The sequence below is a fragment of the Apiospora kogelbergensis genome (assembly GCF_038363985.1).
Source record: "Apiospora kogelbergensis strain CBS 113332 chromosome Unknown utg000001l_segment0_segment0, whole genome shotgun sequence".
In the NCBI taxonomy this organism is placed as follows: Eukaryota; Fungi; Ascomycota; class Sordariomycetes; order Amphisphaeriales; family Apiosporaceae; genus Apiospora; species Apiospora kogelbergensis.
Genome location: NW_027117418.1, coordinates 4,834,234 through 4,849,292, shown reverse-complemented (window position 1 = coordinate 4,849,292; position 15,059 = coordinate 4,834,234). Strand labels below are relative to the sequence as shown.

The window sequence follows — 15,059 nt, the reverse complement described above, 5'->3', positions numbered from 1 at the left end:
ATCGCCGCGGTCGGGAACATATCCGTACACATGTAGATTATAAGTGGCCGATTGAGGGGGGTGGGGGGGGATATGTTATCGCATACTGCTTCATTCTCGTGTCTCGTGTCTTTACCCTGTCGAGCGACGACCAAGACGACCAAGACAAATCTTTTGAAACCCCGGCGACGAAGCGGCACACCATGACGTCAGGTGGCATTGATGCAAAGCCGCGCGCCAGCGACGTGGACCATGTCGAATATGGCAGCGTCGACAAGCCCCAAGTCCGCCCTGTCGGCATTCAGCAGCAGCACCCGGAGATGTACATAGAGGCCCTGGCCCGTTACCCCAATGACGAGTCCGTCGACCAGGCCGAGGAGAAGAGACTCGTACGCAAACTAGACATGCGGATCCTGCCCCTACTTGGCATCTGCTACTTCTTCTACTATGTGGACAAGACCACGTTGTGCGTTTTTGTTTGCTCGCTTTTCCTCCCCACTGCCGCCGCATCACGGTCCCACTGACCCGGCTCTAGGTCGTATGCCGCCATATTCGGGCTGAAGGGCGGTCTTCATCTCCAGGGCGACGAGTATTCGTGGCTCTCGAGCTGCTTCTACTTTGGCTGGCTGATCTGGGCCATCCCCTCCAACCTCATCATGCAGCGCTGCCCGCCCGCCTACTATCTTGCCTTCAACATCCTGATGTGGGGGGTTCTTCTGATGGCCCAAGCCGCCGCCAAGGACTTTACCGGCCTCCTCGCCCTGCGCATCCTGTCCGGTGCCTTCGAGGCCATCGCCGATCCTGCCTTCATGCTGATCACCTCCATGTACTACACCCGGGCCGAACAGCCTTCGCGCATCGCGGCCTGGTACATCTGGAACGGCATCGGCGTGGCAGGGGGTGGTTTGATCGGTAAGTCCTTTTCCCATTCGATCGACGACGTCAAGGGTCCGAGGGGAACTGACAGCACACTCGCCCGCCCTCTAGGCTATGGCATCGGCCACATCCAGGGGGTGCTGGCGTCGTGGCGGTACGAGTTCATTGTCGTGGGCGCCTTCTGCGCCGCCTGGGCCATCGTCCTGGCCACCCTGCTGCCCAACTCGCCGCGGACGATCCGGGGCTTCACGCGCGACGAGAAGCTCCTCATGATCGCGCGGATGCGGCGTAACCAGACGGGCATCGAGCAGCGGCGGATCCACTGGGGCCAGGTCCGCGAGGCCTACGCCGACTACAAGACCTGGCTCTTCACCCTGCTGGGCTTCGTGTCCAACGTGCCCAACGGCGGCATCTCCAACTTCTCCACCCTCGTCATCCAGGGGCTCGGCTTCAACACGCTCGAGACCGCCCTGCTCGGCATTCCCCAGGGCGCCCTCGTCGTCGTCTGGATCGGCCTCGGCGCCCTCGCCAACCGGTACATGGCCCCCAACAGTCGCACCATCGTTTGCGCCATCTTCATGCTACCCACCATTGCCGGCGCGCTTGGATTCCTCCTCGCCCCCGACGATGCTTATATCGGCCGCCTTGTCTGTTTGTGAGTTGCCCGCTCTGCCCGCTTCGAAGCCTCAGCTTCCCTTCTGGAGCGAAGTGTTCTGACTGACAACCTGCCAGTTACTTGACCGGCTCTTACCAAGCCTCGTTCGTCATCTCTCTCTCTCATCACGTCCAACACGGGAGGGCAGTCCAAGAAGATGATCGTCTCAGGCATGATCTGGTTCGGGGCCTGCATCGGCAACATCGCCAGCCCCTTCTTCTACAAGACAGAACAGGCGCCGTCGTACCATCTCGGCATCGGTTCGCTGCTGGTCGCCAACTGCATCGAGTTCTTCCTGTTCTTCGTCTTCCGATATGCCTTCAAGTGGGAGAACAAACGCAAGGAGCAAAAGCGCGAGCAGCTTCGGGCCACTGGGGAGGATATAGCGAATGACTTGAGCGCGACTGGGTTCACTGACTTGACCGACAAGGAAAATCCGAACTTCGTTTACGTGTATTAATACCGTTTGCCAGTGTTCAAGATCCTTATCCTCCTTTAGCTATTGCGGAATACTTTTGTTAGATTTCATGGTGTAGGTATATATCATGAAGAAATTTCCCATCGAAAATTGAGGTTTCCGTCATGATTTGAGTGATGCGTCATAAGGGGCTCATGATTTCGCTAGCATATATCCCATCTCCTTCATAAACGACTCTAGCCCCGCGAGCTTTACTTCAACGCAACTGTCACGGCCGCAACATTTTTCCCTCGCAGCTGAACAGCTGCTGCACCCGTTCTTGGTGATGTGACGCTTAGGTGCAGCTTCTCATGAGGCAAGAGGGTTACATAGTTGTCAGACCAGAAGACGGGAAGTACATCGCCACCAGCCCTGTCCAATAGATTCAGTGCCACGAAGAATGCCGGTACCCCAGACTGGTTTTCCAGCAGAACCTCGTGTCCCTCGGAGCCATTCAAGCCAATTTTGGTAGGGGTAATCGTGGTGGTAACTTGAGCAGGTTGCAGCTTGTCGAGGGCATTGTAATCTGCAAACTTGGATACTGGTGTGTAAAACCAGTCCGAGTTCTCCCAATCAAGCTGGTCGATCGTTTTGGCGATCCAGTAAACGCTACGGCTTAGCGTCTGCCCCTTTTCGTCCGTGAGCACCACGCGGAGAAAGTCGACATCAGTTGTCTTCTTGAGGGGCGCAAACTTGTGGATTGACTTGCTCTTGTTGGGCTCCGTTAGAGCTCTCACGGTTGTACTTGCAAGCTTTTCGCCTTGCAGACCGACGATATCGACATGGACGGTCCGTGGGCCACGACGGTCGATGGAACGGTTGATCAAATACAGCTCCTTAGTCACATAGTTGAAGGCAACGTGCTCCATTCTTGTGCCGGTCTTGGCTCCGTAGTACGAGCCTGCAGGGCGCATGTAGTAGTCGAACAGGTTCCAGTGCAGGCTTGGCCAGGCATTGTTGAGCATCCAGTAGATTAGGCCTGTGGCAGGACGGTTCTTGTTCCAGAACGCCGAGACGCTTTCGAACTGTGCCCTGGTGGCCTCGTAATCCATGATCTGGGCCTTTAGAAGATAGTTGTCCAGGGAAGTGGGAGCGCCCATGCGTTTCCACAGAGCATCATTGTAGATCTTTCGGTCGTAGAACGAGGACACATTGGTGGACATGTGGTACAGCCCCTTTTCAGGCTGCTTCCAGAGATCGTCCAAATCCTCCTTGTCCAGGAACTTCTTCAGGCTACCAAGCTCCGGTGTGCCGACACCTGCACCTAGCTCGGACCCGAAGCCAAATGCGGCGCCCAATCGGTCCTGGGAGGGCTCAACATCATACCAGTAGTTGGGTGGGACCCAGTCGTACGGCCCATCCATCTTCATGCCCCCAGGACCCAGGGCGGCTGGGTAGCTCCTCTTGGACGCTGACGCAACGATGGGGTTCTGCCAGTCAGCGCTCTTGAACGCTTCCATGTAGATTGAGGTGGCAGCGTCGTCGGGCCAATAGTCGCTTCCCACCAGGAAGCCCAACAGGCTAGGATGCGACTGTAACATGGTGGCCTCATGGCGCATACTTGCATTGGCAATACCATAGTCATGCGCCAGCCAGTCCGATTTTACCGCCAGGTCGTCGTTGTACTTCCATGCTTCCCACTTGTCGCAGCATTCCCAGCCCGGAAGCACCATTAAGCCCAACCGATCGGCCACCTCATAGAGCTCCGGGTGTTCCATCTTGCCCTCCAGTCGCACAGTGTTGTGGCCTAGGTCTAGCATGTATTTTGCCTGCATCTCAAATTTCGATGTGTCCCACCTGAGGAACATATCCGAGCTATAACCACCGCCGATGACCTGGAAGGGGTGGCCGTTTATGCTGAATACTGTGTCGTTGTGGGCATTGACAGAGGATGTCACTTTGCGTATCCCAAACTCTTGCTCTACCGAATCGGATATGGTCCTGTTGCTTGCGGTGTCATTGGTCGTCGAGATCGAGAGCTTCCCGTTGTAAAGAGGCTGACCCCCCAGGCGTTTGGCCACCAGATAGACGGGCGGATTATGTTCGTGGTCATCGCGACATCTGCCGATTGGTATGGCCCCAGAGTCACGGATTGCGTGTTGACCATGGGCGCGCCTCCGGACTTTGCCAGAATTGTGCTTTGTGCGGCAAAAGTCAGGGTGCGATTCTCCAAGTTTCGAGCAGTGGCCTTGAGCGTGACGTTTGCAGCTCCTGTTCCAGCGGGTAGTTCGAAGTTCGTGACAACCCTGAGAGGATCCAGGGCAACGGGACCCGTCTGCTTGATGACCACATTCCGCCAGACGCCGGTGCCATTGTCGGGTGGATACGGATTCCAATCCACAAACCCCAGCGCGAAGTCGTAGTAGTAGTCAGTCGGGTACACTTGGATCAGCAGCCCGTTGGCGCCCTGGTTCAGCAGTTCTGTGATTTCGTACTCGTGGCCCGCATAAGATCCGACCTGGAAGTCCTTTGTCGTGACAGTGTGGCCATTGAGCAAGATATCCGCCTTGGAGGTGATGCCATTGGTCTTGAGGAAGTAGTGCTGTCCGGGCCGGGGATCGAGCCTGAATTCGTTTCGATACAGCCACGGAACAGCGAACTGGCTTCTGTCGAAGGACTTGAGGTTTTCCGAAAAGAACAGCTCGGAGTCGTCGTACACTCCAGCGTGCAGCAAACAGCCCATAAGGGTGCATCGAGAGGTGCTAATGTGATGCCAATCGGTGACGTTGGCACCAGGCAGGGACAGGCGGGCAAGGGCTTTGCCATCCTGCGGCGACGCTTGGATGTCCCATGTTGGCACGACAAACGAAGATGGCCTGGGCGACGGTTGCAGTGTAGGATATGGGGAGCGTTTGATTGCGTCGGCGCTGGTGCCAAACCAGAGACATAGCAGTGGATTGAGAAGCCACATCTTGATCGTCGGCATGGACGGCCAAAGAGCGTTCGATGGTGGCTTCGGAAGTCGAGGGAGAAGGGAAGGAGGGACAGCGAATCGGTTCCTACATGTACCCCGCCCAAGACGGGAATCGAAAACCGGCCCTGACTCGAGATGGCCAGTCTTCAATCGCCGGCATCGTTTTCTTTTCTTTTCTTTTCTTTCTTTTCTATTCTTCTTCTCGAATTCGCCCCCTGGCCAACCAACATCCATGATACGTTACACCGATCTGCTGCTGCCGCTGCTTCTGCTGCCGCCACTGCCGTGGCGTGATGGCAACGTGCATATTCCCCCTCACGACAATACGAGCCGTGCCGTAGCCCCCGCTCAAGTCCGGGCCAAGCCCTCCGTGTCTGTCGTGGAATTGCCGAGCCACTTGCTGTGTCGGCTGAATTGGGTATTAGGTCATGCCTCATCTCGTTTCACTTAATTAGTAGCCCGATTTGGGATTCAGCATCGTATTTGGGAGGCGTGTGTCCCGGAGCCCGTTTGGGACTTTCTAACATCTATCTCTAAGATAGGCCTGGTATGGGTTCGCAAAGGCAAATAGAAGCAAACTTGAAGAGAGAGAAGAACGATTGATTGCGCTGGACATGAACCCGGCCAAGATAACCTGATATGTTCTAACCCCCATACGAGTCTGCTCTATACCCAACCTCGTATATCCAGTCGTGGTTCATTTGTGGCTGGTACCCTATCGTGCCGACGTTGGGTGCTTGAAGGTAGCTGTCGAACATGGCGAGATAGCCTTCGTCCGTCATGCTGTTGCTTGCAATGGACGGGTACGGCATGACGTTCATAGGCGGGTAGGACGCATAGCCATTGGTGGGTTGCGTTACCGCATCCGACGCCCCTGAAAGCCCATACCAAGCAGATGAGATCGGGGTCGACGGTGGAGTTGCTTGCATTTGCTGCAGGTGCTGCAAGTGTTGCAGTTGATCCGTCTTGAGCAACTGCTCCTGGAGCATGGCAAGCCCATTCCAATCGGGGTCGTCCGTTGTCGCCATTTTGCTGTCCTCTTGAGTGAAGATCGCCTGCATGGACCGTGGACTTGTAGCTTCACTCGTGAAGCCAGAATCCATGTGCATATCCAAGGTCGGACTTTGTAGCTGCGAACAAGAGCTTGCGACCGAGACGCCGCTATCATCGTAATCGTCGCAAATGTCGTCGTCTTCACATTCTGTCACAAAGTCTTCCTCCTCATCTTCATCCTCGTAGTCATGCGACTGTGGCTTGCCATTCGCGGCTTTGTTTCTGGAGCCTGGCTGCGAAGCAGGTTGGTCTTGGCTCATGTCAAGATCCTTTCTGGAGAGACGCTTCTCCCGGCGACTTAGCACTACGCTTCTGTTACATATTAGTCCGTATACTCGCTGTTGAATCATCAAGCTTACCTATTTCTGATGTCGTGACTCGACCGATTCGGGAGGTCCAGTGTCCCTATCATCTTCCATTTGTTGCCGTGTTTGTCCATGGCTTGAAGCAACTTCGCGTCTTCCTCGGGCTGCCAGGGGGTATGCTTTAGGTCTGGCCTCAATCCGTGCTGCCACCTCTTGGCGCATTCTAAGGAGCGTCAGCCATGGTACTCCCACGCTCTGAGAGACGATGTCAACTTACGATCTGCATTGCGGCTTTCCACATCCCGTGATACCAAAGACCACCTGGGAGATTGGTCAGTGACTGTATTTCTTTTTTCCAGGGGTCTCCGTGCTGTGTTCCGCGTTGCTACATGAGAATATTCGCAAGGCAGATGAAATATATCAGAGACCGAGGCCGTTTATACCTTGAAAAATGGAAAAGAAGACTGACTTTAAACCGTATCTTTGGACCGCCTGCTCCAATTTACGATCTTCTTCGTGACTCCAGGCCCCCTTGATGAAATCGGATCTGACTTTATACCACCTTTTGCGACAGTCCTTGTTGGTACGTCTTGGCAAAAGGGCGGCAATTTCGTTCCAGCTCATCAAGCTGTTGACGTTGCCTACTTGCTTTACTTCTTCGGGTCAGAGCCAGCCCCGGTGCTGAAGTGAGGGCAAGAGGGGAGATAGTGAAGTACTTACTTTGAGACTCAACACCGGCTTTCAGGATGTGGTCTTCCTCTTCGGTCCACCAGCGTCGTTCCCGTTTAGAAGACATGGTCACTGTCGGGTTTCACTTAGGTATAGCCGTGTATTGTCGATAGAGCCTGTCCACGAAACAGATCCGACGAGATGATCTGGAGAAGCCCTGTAAATAAGGTGGAGCTGGATCATATAATAACCATGAAGCCCAACAGTTGTCAGATATAAGTAGTCTTGGCAATAGCCGAGGGGGAACCTCCAACACGGTATATTTAGTAGCCGGTGCCCCGGGATACTAAGGAACTAGGTGGGTGAGTGAGCAGATAGCCAGGGCTGTGCGAAGCGTCGTGCCTTGATACGACTCGTACGGGGGTTCTGATGATGTGAGCCAACGTGAGACTGAGATGCGACATCCTAGCTCTCCGGGCTCTCTTGTTATTGGCGCTGTTTCCTGTAGATAAGCCCAGGCTAACGATCCGGTCCCAGTCGAAGGCCTGCGACCATGTGGCAAGCCAGCGTTTTCTAGCTCAAGAGGTCAGGGGGCTTCATGTAGAGTAAGCAGAATCTGGAACCTACCTACTAAGCGTGGTCTGTTTCACACCGGACAGAGGTGGCTATTGGCCTGTTATTTCCGTCTGTATAGTCGGGTCACAAATGGTGCCATAGTCTTTTCGTTTGTGCATCTTGAACGTCGAAAAAGCAGGCCAGTCTTGCCAAGGCTTCGCACCCCCAGCCTTAGCATCCTCCCGGTCCCTGTCATAGTCACACGGTTTGATAGGGCATTGTATTCATCTTACTGGCGCGCGTGAGAGTACGCACTTGCTCTACCATAAGGAACCCCAAGGACCTGCTTGCATGGGACAGAGATATGAGGTGCGCCATGACAAGGTGGGGGGCGATGGCATGTTTGGCAGAGGGAACCCGACAGACGAGAGCAGTTTGCCATGCTGTTGCCCCGGTTGTAAACCCTGGCCAGCGGGGAGAAGTAGAATGCTATCAAGATGGTGGGGGTGTGTGGCATGCAGCAGCCATGTCAGCAAGGTAGGACTTTGCTGACCGTCCACGGGTCTTGCCGGAGCCGGAGCTGCTTAACTCCCGACTCGCTCGATCGTTTAAAGTTGAATTCCACCCAATGCGACACCAGCTGGAAGCGTAAGCCGGCGTCGGTGAAACGGTGCGTCGTCCCCGTTCTTCCTGCAGACGCGATCGTACCATTGCAGAAGGAGTAGGCAGCCCTCGCACACTTTTCCCTCGGCGGGTTTCGTGCCCGGAGAGGCTCTCGGCGATATCCAACCCAGGGTCCGGCATACGTCGGATCAGGTCGGCCAAGCCCAACACACTATGCCATTCTATCTAAGTTCTTCTTCCGCAAACAGGTGCAACCAGAAGCGCCGGTCTTTGAATCTTCTATATCCACCTATCGAATGGTGTACGCCGATGTCTTGGTCTGACTGGGCGTGGCTGCTTATCAGCGATGCAAGCATATCCAATGGCCTATCCATAACGCAATTCGTGACGCGGCTTTGCTTAGGATCTGAACAAGTCATCAGTCGCCTTACTGATACGAAGTTCCCGGCCTTGAAATAGACGATGTGACAACATAGGTAAGATCAATAGTACCAGTCACGTGGGATGCGCACCTATTCGCTGACATCGTGTATCGGAAAAGGTTCTGATAGGTCCATCAGTGACAAGGTAAGATAAGCTCCAGATATCTAGGTTATCCTCATTGTAGGGATACTGACTCGGAGCCTGCTGCTCGAACAAGTTTTGTAATAGGTACGTGGTAAACTTGGTTACAAACAGGGGTGAAATGGGCATCCAGAGAAGCCATAGCGTTGCCGTATTAACGCTTTCTGTCTAAGACAGTAATGAGACGATCCATGAGCCACTCCATGTTCAATTTTATCACTCGGCGTGGAAGTCACTACAGGCAGTTTAGGCATGTCGAAGTTGACAACAAAATGGCTAATAGACAGGACATATGCTAAACGTAATTAACTATCGATTCATGGGGTAGAATCATGTTGATAACGTCATGAAAGAGGCTCCTCATGAATCACGCATAATGAATAATAGCACACTATTGATAATCTTCTATTTTTGATGTACTGACTCGGCCTGAATCAAAACGGGGAAAGAAGCGATTTCTCAAAATAACATGACGAAGCCCCTGATCTCGATGTTGGTATTGCGTTCCAAGCTGTCATAACCATACAGCTGAAAATAGGAACAAGATACAATACTACAACCGTTGTCTGTTCTAGAGTAAGAAGGAAACCCCCTTTCCAAAATACATAGGAGATCAGTTTCTACCGTACCTCTGTATACACTTGGTGTTTTTCCTGTATCCAGATGCCCGAAAGTCACCAAAGAAATCGAGCTGTAAGTGGACCATCACAAACTTTGCATTTCTTTTCGAACGCATGTTGCATTTTAGACCTGACAGCAGCTAGGAGTACCTTGCCACTATCGTGAAAAGGGTTTGATATATTCTGGTCCACGGGGCCAAAGACTGCTTATGCTTAGATGGAAACGTCGTGAGAAAGCTGGATATACCTCCTGCCCTCGCTCTCCTGGTGATCACATACAGCTCTCACAAGTACTTTTGCCTAAAGGTGCGCAAGTACTCAGAATCGACCAAGAAAGGTCCAATGGCGACCTGTTTACAGTAGCCACAATACTAAAGGAGTTGCAATTCGATCGGAGGTCTCCCGGTTTCATGTGTAGGTTATTACGTTTCATCGTCTCCGAGGGATCCAAGTCTTCTTCTTCACGGCCGCTCTCTACCTCTCTCTCTCTCTCTCTCTTGAAGTGTGGCTGCCGGAGCAGATCGAGAGGTCCTCATTAGCTGAAGGTCCGGTCGCCTACCAGGAAATCTTCGAAAAGAGGGTAGCACTCGGTATCTTCGGCCTTGCTGACCGCATTAGAGCTATCACTCCGGTTCTCGCCCGCTGCTGCAGGCGAGGTTGCATCAGCCCTAATCGAGACGTTTACATATACACGATACTCGCAGACTTTCACCGCGTGTGGCATTCCCCCACCGTCTTGCCATTCCGCTTCACATTATGTGTGCACTTCCTCGCATACTAAAAATTGCGCATTCAAAGTACAGTGCGTCCTGAAAGCGCCATTATCTCAGGTCTTTTTTCGCTGTCCAGGGGCATGCATTTTCGATCTTGTTTCCCAGTGTCGATAACAATGTATCGGGCGTGAAGCTCGATTCCTTGAGTTCATCGCCTCTCCAGGTCAGTTCGAAACGCTCACGCGCCCTTCGTCTGCATGCAGTGTATGCCTTGGCATAGAAGCTGAAGTGGAAGGAAAGCCTAGTTTCAAATCAGTAAGCAACCACCCGAATACAACCACCAAAACAAACAGGGATGGCACGGTGCAAAGGGGAGACACCGAGCCAGCCAGTTTCCCGGTTTGGTTTCGTAAGCACACCTACGACACGGGCAGCCCCAGCCCAACACACCATACGCAGCCACGCGATGAACTCATTCCATCTGCAAAGAGGAGAAGAGTGCGAGCAACGACGGAATTGACACGCAATTCTGCGCCCAGACGCCCGCCTGTCTCACATCATCATCCCACTCGTACTATCTATCCACTCAAATCTTCTGTTCGCCCCAAGCCTTCAATCGATGACGAGTCGCCGAATACCGACTGTGGTTTCATGGCAGGCAACCAAAGCTCCCGTCCAATCGCTCAGATGTTCCAGCCCAGTCTTCGCGCCGTGCCTTGGGCACTGGCCGCCATCGCCATCCTCCTGATTGAGGGCAGCTTGATCTGGACGCGCTTGTTGGGGCCGGAACCGGAGCCGGTTTCCTCCTCTCCGTCCAACCCCGGCCTGCGGCAGTGGCTGGCGGTGCCGCTTACCCTGCTCGTGATGCTGAACACGGCGACGCGGGAGGCGTGGGTCATCGCCCAGTACGCGTTGGCGGTATGGCCGTTGCCCGAGTTCCGCCGGCGGCACGATGCGTTCTTCTTCCGAGAAGAGGAGGCCCCTGCGACGACGACCCCAGCGATGACGCAGGCCAAGGTGATTATTGTTGTCGCCTGCGCCGCGCTCTGGTCGCTACAGATGCTGGCCATGCTCGCTTGGTTCTTCGCCGAGCTTGTCGTCCGGGGCAGCGACGAGGGGGTCGGTGCCGTGCTAAGCTGGGTGCTGCCACCCATGGTGGGTTGGCTGGTCGTCGTAGTCGCGGTCGTGAGCTACTGTGGGCTGGGCGCCTACATCCTGTTTAGAGGGGGAGAACGTGTCAGTTTGCCCTGCGGCGAGCTGGCTGGGGAGGGAATTCTTCGGTGCAATATGTTGAGTTGAATTGAGCATGGATCCTCGAGTCCAAGATATATCTATTGCCAGTAAGCATAATATAGTTTGGCCATCCCTGGACAGTTACTCTTACCCCATGCACGTACGATTCGTAAAACGGAGGCCACTATGGGTGGTTTATCTCCACGGTGAGTACCAGAATGATACCCGTCGATTTATATGCTTCTTTCAACTAAAATATACAAAATATGCTTAACCGTTACGCCCATACCAATGCTTCAAACAGACTCCAGTCCTGACAAGAGGGATAGGGGCACGGGGTTTGCGCCACCGCCGGTGACCGAGATCCCGATATCGCCTCTTTCTCGGATATCCTGCAAGCTTCTCTTACGAACTGCGTTAGGCTTTGCGTTCGCAATCTTGAGCCATTCGCCGTTGAAGGCGTTGATGAGCCAGTTGGTCAATTCTGCGGTATGTTAGCGGTGGCTGCGTCTTCTTGAAGGCCATACTTACTGTCATAGACAATGCGATTCGCATTGTGAAAGTAGATGCCGTGGTCACTATCTGGGAACATGTGAAGATCGTAATTCTCCACATTGGCCAGGTCGAGTTTGTCCAACAACGTGAGGGTGTTTTGCATGTGGACATTGTCGTCAGACACACCATGCATAACCAAGAAGCGGACGTTGCCAGAGAGTGCCGTGACGTTACTGATAGCAGTGCGCGAGTAGCCGGCCTCGTTCTCCTGCGGCGTCAGCATGTAACGCTCCGTGTATATGCTGTCATAGAAACGCCAGTCGGTGACGGGAGCAACAGCCATGCCATAGCGGAATGTCTGGCCGGCATCTTGCTCGAGCGTCTTGAGAGTGTTGAAACCCCCGTAGGACCAGCCCCATATCGCAATGCGGCTAGCATCGACATATGGTTTGGCCGCCCAGATCTTAGCGGCTGCAATCTGATCATGCGCCTCCCAGTGACCGAGTTCCTTGCGGACGCATACGCGGGCTTTGCGGCCAATGAATCCTGTGCCCCGGCCGTCGACTGTTACCACGATGTAACCTAAGTTAGCGGCCACGAAAGATTGGAAGTCGACAGTAAAGGACTTCTTAACGCTCTGTGAACCAGGGCCCGAGTACTGCTGGAACAAGACTGGATATTTCTTGTCCTTTTTGAAGTGAGGTGGGCGGCGCTCTAGGAAGTTGAGCTCGAAACCGTCAACATTGATTGTGCCGTAGTTGAGGAGAGGTAGCTCGTGCTTCTGAACCTTGGACACCAAGGCTTTGTTGTCTTCCACGATGTGTTCAAATTTGTCAGCGTTGTTTGGTGTGTTAATAACCTTCTGCCAAGGTACCTTCGGGCCCTTGTAGGTGAGGAGAGTGTAGCCGGCCCTACTGGAGAAGGACGCCTCGTACATGCCCTCAGACTTGGTGTCCACAATAGCCTGCAAGTTGGAACCATCGAGCTTGACGCTGTAGATATGGCGCTGGATCGAGGATTCTTTGGCGGCATGGAAATACACCAAATTGTTCTTCAGATCGACAGCAGACGGGGCTTCATCGACCTCCCATTTACCCGAAGTGAGCATGACGGGCTCCGGGTTGTCCAGCGGAGTAAAGTAGGCCAAATGATCGCCGTCATCGTATATAATTTGGTCGACATAGCCATCGTGAGCGCGACCATTGGACGGGTCCGCCGGGATATATCGAGTATTGTGGCCAATCTCGAACCAACCCCCATCGATCTTACCGACATCAACTGTCCTAACGATCTGCCCGGTTCTGGCAGCTGCATCAACAAGAACAACGCGCATGATATCACTGACGCGATTGGTTTCCTTGATGATCACCTTGTTCCTAGCCCAAACGATCTCAGTTATGAGGAGATCTTCAGGTGTAAATCCGCCCGATATATCAACTGAGAACATGTCACCTCTGGTAAGGTCGTAGAACAAGAGGTCCACAAAAGGGTTCGGAGACCCGGCTTTGGGGTACTTGATCTGGCGTACTTCCGGGTAGTTCTCCTCTCCCTTTTGCGGCTTGGTGCCACTTGGGCGTTCGATGAAATACTGGACAGGGTATTCAGGCACCAAGGTCTCGTTGGTTCGCAGGAACGCCATGTACTTGCCATCATCAGACCACCAGGTCGCGCTGTTCCCACCGAAAACCTCTTCCTCGTATACCCAGTCCGGGATACCGTAGAAGAACTCTGGGCCTCCATCCTTGGTAACTTGTGTCACGCTTGTCCCGTCAATTCGCCAGTCACCAAGGCGGCGGATGTACAGGTTATTCCCAGCTGTATATGAGATGGCATTGCTTTTGGGGCTCCATTGGGCCAACTGAACACGAAGATCCGGGTTTTGAGGATCCAATGGTTCAACACTCTGAGTTTTGACGTCAAAGACCCAGTAAACGGCCGTGAAGGAGTGTCTCCAGTTACTCTTGACGCTGGATGCGACCAAGACCTTCTTCAGGTCTGCGCTGGGCCAGACCTTGTCAGGGATGACTCGCTGGTCCTTGTAAGTGAACCAGCTGTTGGTCATCAAAGTCTGAGAGGCCATGGTCTTGGTGCCAGCCGCAACCGCTTCTGGGTTCAAGGTGTGGACGTCCTCAATAACGAGGTAGTCTTTGCCTTTACTGCCTTGCTCCAGAAGCAAACCATCTTCGCCGTTTGCGCCTTCGATCCAGCTAATTTCGTGTCTTGTAGGATACCAGTAGCCGGACTGGACTTGATCCATAGTAACCTTCTTGGCGGATCCCCGGGAGCTGGTGGCGGCCGGATCGTGTTCTTTGGCCGAGGCGTGCTGATAGGATTTGGAGGATATGAATATGAAGAATCCAACACCCCAAGCAGCGATCAACAAGCCAGCTGTTACCAGGAGTATCTTCCTCCATTTCCGGTCGAAGCCGATAAACTTGGCGCCGCCGCCGGCAGCCGAGGCCAGAAAGGCCGCTCTTTCATCTTCGGTGATATCCTTCAAGGGGTCTTCGTCGTCGAGATCGGTGGTGCTTTCATGTAGTTTTTCGCGCTCGCTTATACGCTCGAATACAAGACTGGTGGTTGAGACGGTCGAAAGCGAATCGGTCGAGGGTCGTGGAGACGCTATTGTCAATGTTAACGTTGCTGGGCCATTGCATGTAGGGTAGGCCAGGCCAGGCCATTTGGGGCCGCACCCATTGTGGTTTAGAACTATCCCCCGCCCCTGCCAAACATGACAGAACAACAAGGAATCAACGCGAGGTTCGAGGTCGTCGTAGTGTGAATGAGCTTGATGGATTGTCTGCGTTTACGTGATGATTCGAGACAGCTTGAGTCGGTTGTGACCCCCTGTACCTGCGATTCCTTATCAGCTTATCGGGGCGTCGACATTGCGTCGGTGCTGTTTGATACTCCGTACCTAAGCTGCTAATAATAACAACACACAATAGGTACCATGAGTACGTGGGCACCCACGAGACACGAGTCAGCAATCCAAGGGTCGGTCGGACCTCTCGAGTTGACGCTGAAAGCAGTGCCTACTACGTACATTCTCTGTGTTTCGTCCCGTCCCGTCGCTCGAAGTCTACCCCCAACCAGCTAGTCAATGATCCAATCTGTATGTGTTTTTACACATCAACATACATACATGGCCCCAATCACGGGGAAGACGGGACTAATGCAGGGGCTTCTCCATACTCCAGTGCTACCTGCAACAACAGACACTATCTTCCTACTTATTTAGTGGCCTGTATCGGCACGGATTGCTAAGGCGAACAATACGAGAGACGGGTGTTTCCCAAAGTCCCGGGCACCGCAACGCCACCTTTGTTCAATTGAACAGCCACTTC

At 53.6% G+C, this 15,059-nt stretch overlaps 5 protein-coding genes across 5 annotated transcripts; 1 reads left to right on the top strand and 4 right to left on the bottom strand.

Moving 5' to 3' along the window:
• Positions 1–182: 182 nt before the first annotated feature.
• PG998_001543 (uncharacterized protein) lies at positions 183–1,970 on the top strand (the record flags this gene model as incomplete). The annotated part of the gene is made up of 4 exons (XM_066868361.1): positions 183–445; positions 515–1,510; positions 1,588–1,618; positions 1,659–1,970. 4 exons carry the CDS (start codon positions 183–185, stop codon positions 1,968–1,970), a joined length of 1,602 nt encoding a protein of 533 aa, XP_066736776.1.
• Positions 1,971–2,179: 209 nt separating this feature from the next.
• On the bottom strand, positions 2,180–4,878 carry PG998_001542 (glycoside hydrolase family 2 protein; the record flags this gene model as incomplete). The annotated part of the gene is made up of 2 exons (XM_066868360.1): positions 2,180–3,908; positions 3,998–4,878. The coding sequence occupies 2 exons, from the start codon at positions 4,876–4,878 to the stop codon at positions 2,180–2,182; spliced, it is 2,610 nt and encodes an 869-aa protein (XP_066736775.1).
• Positions 4,879–5,525: 647 nt separating this feature from the next.
• Positions 5,526–7,035, bottom strand: PG998_001541 (uncharacterized protein; the record flags this gene model as incomplete). Its single annotated transcript, XM_066868359.1, has 5 exons — positions 5,526–6,246; positions 6,294–6,462; positions 6,517–6,560; positions 6,709–6,892; positions 6,960–7,035. 5 exons carry the CDS (start codon positions 7,033–7,035, stop codon positions 5,526–5,528), a joined length of 1,194 nt encoding a protein of 397 aa, XP_066736774.1.
• A 3,632-nt stretch (positions 7,036–10,667) lies between these two features.
• PG998_001540 (uncharacterized protein) lies at positions 10,668–11,138 on the bottom strand (the record flags this gene model as incomplete). Its single annotated transcript, XM_066868358.1, has 1 exon — positions 10,668–11,138. One exon carries the CDS (start codon positions 11,136–11,138, stop codon positions 10,668–10,670), a length of 471 nt encoding a protein of 156 aa, XP_066736773.1.
• A 375-nt stretch (positions 11,139–11,513) lies between these two features.
• On the bottom strand, positions 11,514–14,409 carry PG998_001539 (uncharacterized protein; the record flags this gene model as incomplete). Its single annotated transcript, XM_066868357.1, has 3 exons — positions 11,514–11,701; positions 11,749–14,334; positions 14,406–14,409. The coding sequence occupies 3 exons, from the start codon at positions 14,407–14,409 to the stop codon at positions 11,514–11,516; spliced, it is 2,778 nt and encodes a 925-aa protein (XP_066736772.1).
• Positions 14,410–15,059: the final 650 nt, after the last annotated feature.